Source organism: Atta cephalotes (assembly GCF_000143395.1).
Source record: "Atta cephalotes unplaced genomic scaffold scaffold00023, whole genome shotgun sequence".
Classification (NCBI taxonomy): domain Eukaryota; kingdom Metazoa; phylum Arthropoda; class Insecta; order Hymenoptera; family Formicidae; genus Atta; species Atta cephalotes.
Genome location: NW_012130087.1, coordinates 3,058,856 through 3,070,441, shown reverse-complemented (window position 1 = coordinate 3,070,441; position 11,586 = coordinate 3,058,856). Strand labels below are relative to the sequence as shown.

General features: G+C 27.5%; 1 protein-coding gene and 1 pseudogene across 1 annotated transcript in view; one reads left to right on the top strand and one right to left on the bottom strand.

The window, feature by feature from the left end:
- Positions 1–7,629, bottom strand: part of LOC105619900 — a 9,723-nt pseudogene extending 2,094 nt beyond the window's left edge.
- A 2,084-nt stretch (positions 7,630–9,713) lies between these two features.
- LOC105619899 (stromal membrane-associated protein 1) overlaps positions 9,714–11,586 on the top strand; it is a 3,975-nt gene continuing 2,102 nt past the window's right edge. Inside the window, exons 1-3 of the mRNA XM_012201416.1 lie at positions 9,714–9,831; positions 10,377–10,510; positions 10,839–11,006. Coding sequence (XP_012056806.1) covers positions 9,714–9,831; positions 10,377–10,510; positions 10,839–11,006 — 420 coding nt within the window. The remainder of the gene's footprint in view (positions 9,832–10,376; positions 10,511–10,838; positions 11,007–11,586) is intronic.

The following is an 11,586-nucleotide window of genomic DNA, read 5'->3' as shown; positions in this document are numbered from 1 at the left end:
TTCTTTACCACACTTTCTTTATATTGACAACCAACATGAGAAAATGCGGCACTGAAATTCTGAAAAAATTCTTAGAGTTAAATCGAAAACTCTATGAAAAGAAAATAAACAATTTTTGTCATCTGCTGTTTCTCTGTAAAGTTAATAGTACTTGAATAAAAAATTATTGAAAACCAATATTCAGCAATATTTAGTAATTAATAATTTGTTAACTGCAAAAATTGTAAAATAGTAGAGGATTTTTCGACTAGTTTAGTCCGCTCAATCTTATGCGAGTTTTATCATTAATTATCAAACACCTTATATGTATACATGCTTTTGGACATGTATACATATATATTCGAAATAATTAATTTATAATTTAATGATTTTCTAAAAATTTTCTCAACATTTTTTAATTAACATCGGTCTAATATTAATTAGTTAATTATAAAAATTCAATTTATAGTTTAATGCACAAGCACATTATCCGATTTTAGAAAAGGATTTACCTCAAAAATGCAAATACTTAATTTAAAGATACAAACATAATTAAATCTATTAATATAATTAACTTATCTAAAGTTACGTTAAATTATACTTCCGCATGATAAACAGTTTTCATTTAAATCGAGCTATAACAACAACATTATTGATAGTCAATATTAGATTAATAAATACGTAAATCATAAAATTTACCATGTAAATTTGTTGATAAGAATAAACATTCGAAAGAATAATTGTTACTAATGTAGTTGTAGTCATTGACCTATAAAAGAAAATAATTTTTTAAGCAAATTTTATAATTAAGAAGACAGTATATATTTACCACGAGAAATGTTATTACTTAGGTTTTACAGTCTCAAAATTGTTTAATATGTAGTCAAGGATCAAATTGTTTCGCGAATGATTCTCAAGAATACACAGGACAGCAAAATAACGCTCCTTTTCGTTAAATAATGTAGGATTGAATGCTGTAATATTTAAAAAATTGATAATGATATTAGGATTTTCAGCGCAACTCAATCCTCTTAATAAGAGTTTTACAAATTTTTCCCTCGTTAGATATTCCTTTAAATTGTTTTTAAATTTTTCTTTTTTATGTTGATATAATATCAATGTTTTATCCCAAATAGTTCTATTGGCTGTCATCAAATCACCAGCACAGTACATAAATTTTTGCATCCATCGTGGAAATCTAAAATACGCATATATCTATCAAGAAATGATATACATTCCATACATATAGCAGACTTTTTATTTTATTAAGATTCGTATTTTTATATTCTTTTATTAAGTAATTATTATTTTGTAAAATTAAATTTCCGTTCTGAATTACTCCTCTACTCTATAGCTTATAATATTTGCCACACGTTACATGATTATGTTACAGTTTCCATCGAGGATTTAATCCGGATCAGAATGTAAGAACCAACCAATTACAATCGAGCATTCCCCTGACTGTAACAGAGGAATATTCGACTATAATTGGTTGGTTTTTACATTCTAATCCGGTTTAAATCCTCGATGGAAATTAGGCCAAATTTAAAATTAAACATAAATAAAAGAAACTCGATTATAATACTAGTTAATATTAATATCCAATAATAAATATCTAATAATAAAATAATAAAATAATATTGGATATTTTATCTTATATCCAGTGATATATTCATTAAGCGTTCAGCAAAAAAAAGCACTTTTGTAACTGTGATAATGATTCTTTTGATATGATTTTTTTATCTTAATTCCTTACAGATCTAAGTGTATAAACCAATTACATTAAAGAATCTCACACATAGTCCACCAATAAACCATTAGTAATAAATCAGAAATCAGAAGCTAAAAATTATATTATAATAATATTATATTAAATAAAAAAATTATAAGTTAGTCTTCTCATATTCACGACTATGATTACGTTTATACATTGACTTACGTCGAAGTTATAACATCGATATTATGAAACTGGCCAATCATATTTATTCCATTCTTCAGAGGAATAATTATGATTGACCAGCTTCATAATATCGATATTATAATTTTGACGTAATTCAAGCAATGTAAACGTAGTATGTGATTGGTCAATTTATAGCTTCTAACTTCCTGATTTTATTACTAATGTCTTATTGTAGAATGTGCCTTAGCTGCAAGTAGCTGCAAAGTGCTTTTTTTAGTGCTATTCTATGAGTTACCTTATTTGAATAAGAATGACGATTAAAAGGAATCAATAAGGAGAATATTTAATATCGACGATTTTAAGAAATAAAAAATCAACTGTATATATGCGGACATGTGCATATTATAAAATAGAGACAATTTACGAAAGAGTAATCGTAAGAAAAATTACTTGTAAATATTAGGATCTATGAGATGTTCGCTTAATTTGATGGCTGCCTCATTCCTGCAATACCACTCACCGAGAGTGCCCATTCTATGGTATCTAGCCTTGTCAGTTTTACCATATCGTCATCATGAGAATTTTCTGAAAAGCCTATTTTCTGAAGAAAATTGCCAAGGAGTAATGTTATGGTTGTCTAAGAATCATCAAATCATGTATTGATTTTATAATAGTTTAGTAGTAATATTAAAAATGCGTAATCCTCTATATATGTATATTTTGCTTTATCAATATATGTATTATTGAGTTAAGTAACTTCGTATTTTTACAATTATAACCGATCAATTACAATTCAATACAAAGAAAATATCCAACTATGATTGAAGAATTCTTACAACTAACTTATTATTTAATTAATTCTTACATCTAACTACGATTACTTAACTATACCGTTTATGCTATTGTAGGGCTTAATATACTATAAATAAACTACAAAACATACATATGTCTTTATCCCTTTTATGAGACCTATTAATCTACCTTGATATGTGCGGCCTCTGGCAAGAAAAAATATTTCCACAATTGTTGTATAATTGGGAACAATGAATGCCATACTACAATATCTTCCTCTCGATTTAAATATTTTATAAGCCTAACGAAGACGGATCCATTTATTTGTTCATTCATCACAGAGGCAAATAAATCGCTGATGATTTGAACATGATTAAGAAAGTGTATATTCGTGTAATTCTCAAAATTTAAGTAATATGAAATTTTTTGCCAATTAGAGATATCATAAGTGACACGATAGTATCCTGTAAATTATTCGTTATATTTATTACAAAGTTTTTTTTTAAATTAAATCTATTAATATACAGTTCCGACTAAAATTTTGGATGATGATTCATCAAAGTAGCTTTTCAAAGTAAGACAAAGATATTGCAAAAAACTTTTAATTTCATAAATTAAGAATGTCGCAAATAGAAAATTCAAACGCGGATTTAAAGCCCTATTATCTTCAAATGGGTAATTGAAAACTTCTGTACGATTTTTTTGTCATCGAGATATTTAACTTTTCATAAAATGTGAAAAAATCGTGTTTTCAAACTTATGGCAGGTATCTTCAATATTGAAAGTTTGCGTTTTCTCAATATAATAAATAAATGTAATACTTACAAATAAGTATAAAAATTATGGATTAAAGATAATTTTATATTAATTATAATTTATAATTTTACATTAATTAACATTTAGCAATGTTTCAAAAAATTTAATTATATAAATCTCCTTTTAAGCTTTTATAAATAAAATTATTAAAAAATATATGTATAAAGAATGATGTAAAGCTTACAATAAAATAAAATATAAAACCATAAATTCATTCTTACTAATTTGTTGTATATTGACAATAATCCAATCTTTTCGTTTAAGTAGATAGCGGATGGACGTTTTATTTGATCATAACCAGGCTTTGGGCACAGTATTGGAAAAATCCGGATTGGACCTCGTAGCGAAAGTTAAGAGTATGTACCATTCATTGGTACACGTATTATTAATACATGTATTATTAATACATTTATTAGTTTCTCGTTTATAAATACATTTTTGAGATAATGTCATTATGTCATTAGTTTTGCTGCTTGTTCGCTGCACATCTACCTCAGGATAACTGTTTTGGTTCATCCATGTATCCATCACTTCCTTTATTCTGTAACCATCGTGCGGGACATCAGATTCGTCGAGAGCACTTTGCATGGCGCTCCACAAATCATCCGGAGTGGTTGAGCTATATCGACTAATTTTAAAAGTGACTCATTGCAGTAATTAAATTTAATAGCAATGTAATATTGGGAATCTAAGTTCATATTTCTGATAAAATATAATACTTCTCAACATGAATACAAGAAGAAGATTATATATTTATGATTGTATTTATGATTTAATATTATAATAAATATTATTTACGTTAGATTATATTATACGAACTTACTTCTTGGCCAAATAGATGATTAGACCCTTTTGGAATACCTCATCAGTAACCATATGATGTAACATGCGTAATAAAAGTGGAGCTATAATACATTGTACAATAAAACATCAATTAACATTTAAAATAGATATAAAACATTTAAACTACATATAAAATTGAAATCCAATGTAAACATACTTTATATATAAATATATGTATTGTGCGAAAAAAAAAAGATTTTATTTCTTTTAATCTTCTCTTTTATCTTTTGTGTGCTACATATGAGAAGTCTGTGAATAATATAATTTTATTGTGCATATTTACGTTAATCTTATCTTTTCCATAAAGTTCAATAGAATACTGCGACATATCATCAAAGGTACTGTTCAGTATCAATGTGACAGAGTTCAATGAGCCAACATCTATTGTCAAACAAATCTGTAAGGTCCAAATCACAAAAAGATCCATCGTTCGCCAACCTTCAAAAATCTAAAGAAAAAAATGCTTTGATGTGATTCAATATAAAAAATTTGAAGAAAACTTTTATATTAGAAATTAAAATAATCATTTATCGTCAATTTCGTTATTTTGCTTTTTCATAATACCTATAATATTCTATTATCGTTTTCGTATTAAATCGTCTTCAAGGTAAGCATATTTAGTTTAATTATTTCTGAAAATGTTGGAAATTACTCAAAATAAAAATAAATTCAAGATATAAAAACCTACAATATTGAATTTCATTATTTTATTAAATTATTTTATTAAATATTGATTACGATAGAGTAAAATTTTCTAATTAAACTATTGCATTATTCTATTTCCTATATACGATAATATTTAAATAAAAAAACAGAACATATTAACTCTAGCAATATGCACTGGGATTCGATAAACTTCAATGCAATTTGCTAAAAATCAAGATTTTTTTATATTTTTGAATTTTTCTTTTTCTTGGAGTCTATGTATTTCGAAGCTTCTTGAAGAATTAAGAAGCTTCGAGATACATATCGAATTTTGCACATTATAGAGACTTGTTTCTTAATTAATTCTCCATCGATTGAAAAAAAAGTTAATTGAAATATATCCATTTTTACAGGAGTTACAGTAAAAAATATAGATGGGATCCCAGGGACTTGAGTGTGTACAACTATATATAGGGTTAACTTTCAATATGAATTTGTATTAAAATGCCTTTAAATCTAATTAGGTGTTATAACTTATTATAAATAGTTACAATTTTTATGGAATTTTAATTAAATAAGAAGCTATTATGTATTCAGTATTATCTTGATATATTTTATAAAAATATAATATTCATTTTATATTGGTATTAAACTTACTCTTAATTTAAAATATATTTCAAGTTCTTTATTTTGCAATAATTAAGTCATCTTTTATTATATGTATACATATTATAAATATTAAATAACCTTGTCAATGATGTACGATTCTAAGAAGGTAGCAAATCCTTCTTTTAACCACAAATAAGATCACCAAATTGGAGTAACCAAATTAAACCATTGATGTATAAGTTCACGTGTTACTATTTTTGCTACTTCTATTTTCTTATATATTGAATGTTTATTAATATTGTAGATAGCACGAAATTCACTGAAACATAGAATAATATAATTATGTAAAATACTCCTATCATGAATATGTAATCTAACATATTCCTGAATAATTACATTCATAATACTGTATTTTTAATTATTAAATTTTGAATATTAAAAAAAAACGTTTGCTATAGTTTAATAGTGTGTTAACTTCTTTTTAATTAAAGTATATGTTACTTGTAAGTGATAAGTCCCCAATTTTCCATACCGTCGATCGGAAAATTCGGTATCAAAACATGATTCATTTTCGATATCTCCTCGGATTTATTGGTATATTGAATCATAAATTGCACAACTTTTTCAGCAATATTGTAAATGAATGTTACTTGCGATAACAAAGACAAATTACACCATATATTGACAGTTTGGTTATAGTTGGAATGATAAAAATCACATTTGGGGATTATAACAATCGCTACAAGATAAGTGGGCATTGGAGAAGTAAAGTCAAAATATGTCTGTATCATGTCATCTTTTCCCGTCACTTGCTTTTGCATTTGCATATTTGACAGTACTAAGTATTTCTGATGATGCATTACAGAGATGTTGAAGATGGTTTTCAACTCTGGCTCGTTCCAACACGGAAACACTTGCCTGGCTCCATTCGGTTTGAAATATGTTGCAGCCATTCTATAATGTAACTCTAATTATACAGATTGGAGTCTCAGAACTTCAATGCAATTTGCTAAATCAAAATTTTTTTGTGTTTCTAACTTTTCTTTTTCTTTGAACCTATCTCTACAGAAAAAAAATCATATCACAACGTGTAAATCACATAACGGATTGTTCCAAATCAATGATTTTTTAAAATAATGTAATTTGAAAAATCACCATCATTATAAATAATTTCATCCATAATTTTATAATTATTAAATTTTAAAGAATTAATCGATAGATATAGAAGAAAAAAGAATATTAGGTGTAGTAAAAAGAAATCCATTATTTTTCCATTCAATTTCATGCAAAAATAATGGATTTTTTTTTTACTACACCTAATATTATGTGATTTTTCAAAATACGTAATTTTAAAATCATATACTGATTTGTACAACAATCCTTTACGTTATTTACATGTTTTAATTACATGATTTCATCAAGCAACTGTGTGACATGATTTTATAGGGATATATCTCGAAGTTCCTTTATTCTATCGACTTTTACACATTATGGACTTATTTCTTAATTAATTCTCCATTGATCACAAAAAAAATAATTAAAATATGTCCATTTTTACGGCAGTTACGGTAACAAATATGGATGGAGGTCCCAGAGACTCAAATATATTAAGAATAAAAAAATATGTATATAGCTAAGGTTAAGGTTAAAAATATCTTAAATATCGACAAATTTTCTGCTCATGTCAGATTTACATTTGTAAATATATTTTTCATATTTTGATATTAACTTACATGCCGTTTTTTTCTTCTTCATTTATGTACGGAAATTTCATAAAACCTCTGTTTACAAGATCAGTCTCAAATATAATGCCAGAAAATTTCATATTAAGATGTAAAGTCCCTCAAATAATGTATTTTCAAAATGAAGTGTTAATTCGTTACATTGTCATAAGAATGTTTTATCGGTTTATAAAATGTATAAGGCTCGAGTTCAATTAATGTTGTCTCTATTTCATTTATTTCTAATCCTCTTGAGTGTAAGCTTATATTTTTCGTTGCACGATGAATTATGATATCGACGTTAGATTCACCATAAAAGACAGGGTTGATTTATTATAAATATATCGTAAATATATTTTATAATATAAGGTCGAGGTCTATAGGGTGTCTCATATATAATAACAGCTTTAGTTGTCTAGGCTGATGGAGCAGATTAAACTAATGAAGTTTACTATCATTTTTGCAAACTTCATAATAAGTTAACAAGTTATTAATTTCTAAAAATCGCTGAATAAGCGCGAATCCACCCGGTTTGCTGCGCCAAGTGCATGTTCATCGGATTCCAGCAAACGAGAATGGATTAAAATGGATTGAAATTTTTTTCTATCCGAATGCGTATTTTAAATAGTGGATACTTTTTTTGGATTTAATTGGATTCAGTTTGATTCTATTAGATTCAATTGGATGCAATTGGATTGAAAACTGCATTTCCTATTCAAAATTTTAAATTGAACAGTATTCACAATTATGTGCACAGAAAAAGCTAATATTATTTTTAAATTGAAAAGCATAGAGATATGCTCCATGCAATTCCTATAAATGAATAAAAATGCATTCAGGATTGAAAAACATTCATTTTAACATTTGTGAATCAATATTTCTGAAAATCTGAATCCATTTCAATTCATTTCGCGCTCGCTGTTATATTGATGTATTCTTTTAAATCTGGAATACAAAAAAATCTTATTATTAAGTCCAATGTCCATGATGCTAGAAATCAGTCTGAGATCTTGGACAGAGAAAGAATTAACAAATCATATTTAAACAATTTGATCACATGATTATTGCGATTGATTAATTCTTTCTTCATCCGGACCGATTTCTAGCATCGTGGATACAAGGTTTAAAAGAACGTTCTTCGAAAAAATCAATCATTTTTTTTTAGATTTTTCTAACTTATAGAAAAAGCTTGTTTTAGTTTCCTGAACTCTTAATCAAAACTTAATATTCGGAACGGGATTAAAAATCGAGATATTCCACTTCAAAATTGAAGCGTTGACATAGGATCCCTATTTAAAGCTGATTCAAAAGTGGTCTTTTTATTGTAAAAAAAAAGTTTTCTTAACAATTTTTTGAAACAATGAGACATAAAACTTGATTTCGTAAGATATCAAAATATATGAAATTTGTTCATATGAACATGACTTCCGGTATTCGTTTTTAAGAAATCATTTTTGCAAAGTAAATAGCAAGTAAGTAGCAAAGTAGGTAGCAAAGTAAGTAAAGTTGCTATTTTTTCGATCGGCGGCAGTAGCGGGAAGCATTTTATATTATATAAAAAAACTTATATAAAAACATTAATACTTATGGAATATCTTATACTCAAGACTCGATAAAATAATCGATACGATTTATTTGAAATAAAAAATATAAAATAGATTCCAAGAACTTATTTAAAATATTAAGTAAGAAATAGGTCACAAAAAATTATTTAAAATATAAAAAGAAGAAGAAATAGAACCCGAAAATACATTAATTTATTTAAAATATAGAATAACGTTTATTTAAAATAGAAAAATAACTTTTCTTTTAAATAAGTTTTTGAAAGCAATTTCTTATTTTAAGTGAAAAATTCTTTCTTCTAATTGGTTCATCAAACATTTCAAAGCATTTGTTGTGAGACTTTGACCACAGCTTAGGCTTTTTCATGCTGACGCTCATTTTCAGCGTCAAAACAAGTCACGTGACCAAAATTCACGTGGTCAAAATTGACGAATATCAATTTTGATTACGTGATCTGTTTTGATATTTGAATCAAGCGTTCCTTTCTACGCTCCTCAGAGAGGACGTTTTTAAACGTAGTCACAATTATGTAGTTACTGTGACATAGCCTTAAGACAGTCTTGAAATAAGGAACGGATTATGAATATCACCCTAAATAATGGTAATTGCAATCGGTCGGTAAGTTTCCTCGTTGGATAACAACAAATTTACCTACAGCTACAATGATTCCATAACATTCGCGCGACACTGTCATCGGGGCCAATGGGATCAACGCGATGTGAGATCCACTACGTGGTACCATTGTGTCACGCTCCTGTCCAACGTTATCACGGGGAGGCGACACCGGGGTGTCGCGGTCGCGCGTGGTCCCCGATCCCTTCGCGAAGACGCTGTCAGCAGCGAGAATGACGTCCCGTCACGAAAAGGAGCGTGCCAAGCAGATCCAGGAGAAATGTCAAAATCTGCTGACGCAGATGCTTCGCGACGAGGATAACAAGTATTGCGTCGACTGCGACGCGAAAGGTTTGTTTCTCGATCCCGACATGAATGCGCCGTTCATCTGCTTCCCTTTCGGGAAGTCGTCCTCGATAAATCCTTCGTGCGTTCTTTACTTTGTGCCGTCCAAATGCGCTCGTTCCTAGATTCGACTCGTCGATATCGATCACGAAACGACCTAAGCAACATCATATTCTGTATAATGCGCTGAGATGGATTTTTTTATGGATTTTTAACTTCTGCATGACATACCTATCAGCGCGCTGTCATTCGATAACATCGTCAAGGTTCTTCCAAATTTCATATTCATTTCACTTATCATTTTGAAAATTAAAATACGAGCTCATTTGTATGTCTTTCTTCTTTTAAGAATTCATAAAAAAAAAAGCCTTTATTATATGACTTGATATATCATCGAATGTTGAGAACTTTAATAATCATGAATATTAGATAGCTCAACGAAGCATTTTTATTGATAGGTTTTATCATTGTATTTGCGTCGAGTTTAAGCGGAGTCTCTATGTTTGAGAGATAAGAATTATTTATATTTTCAATGAAATTGTATTTTGCAGGACCAAGATGGGCTAGTTGGAATTTGGGAATTTTCTTGTGTATTCGATGTGCTGGTATTCATAGAAATCTTGGAGTACATATAAGTAAAGTCAAGTCTGTTAATTTAGATACATGGACGCCGGAACAAGTTGTGGTATGTAGCAGACATATGATTCATAGTTTTTTAACAAAGGATGATTTTATTTATTTGTTAAACTTTCATATCAAAACAATTAAAAATGTATACTATATTAATTCTTCAATTCTGAAATAAATTAATTTTTTACAAAGAAATGGATGTAAATAATTTTTAATATTTGCTTTTCTATGGAAAAATTTTACTTTTTTATTTTTATAATTTTTTTATATCATATCTTCACCACAAGATTATTTTTCTTATAAGCTTCATATTTGAATATTTTCTTTAGGCTTTATATACATTTTTTTAAATCCAATTATATGAATCTCGTTAAAATTTCTAGAGTTTACAACAAATGGGCAATTCTCGAGCTAGAGCAGTCTATGAAGCCAATCTTCCAGATAGTTTTCGAAGACCTCAAACGGATTGTAGTCTGGAAAGTTTTATTCGGGCAAAATATGAACATAAGAAATATATAGCTAGAGAATGGGTGCCACCTCCTTTACCAAAAGTATGTGATTATTCTAATTTAATATTTGTCTTATAACACCAGATATGGCTCCTTCCAACTTTACTGAATTTTATGTGTATAATAGTTCAATAAATTTATCAAGTTTAACGTCAAATTTATATAGTGATAATGTAAAATTTTTTAACACGCTTTTCTCTTATAAAATTTATCTAAGTAGAGAGAAGCCACATTTAGTGTTCCTTCCAACACCAGACATTCCTTTAAATTGGCTGAATTGTATATAACAATATATAATAGTTGCTGAAATTATGGAACATCCTTTTTAAGTATTTATGAGAAAAATACGTTAAAAAATTTTACATTTCTATAATTTTACATTTCTATAAGAAAATTTTGTAATGAAAATTGAAAATTTGAAAAAATTGAAATTGAAAATTTTTTTCATTAAATGCTTGAGAAACGCATTCTATAATTTTAGAATGAAATAGTGGAAAGGCTAAATCATATCTGGTTAATATTCCTCTTATTAATATATAATCTTATATAATAAAAAAAAATTATATATATATATATATATATATATATATATATATATATATATACTATATATATATATATA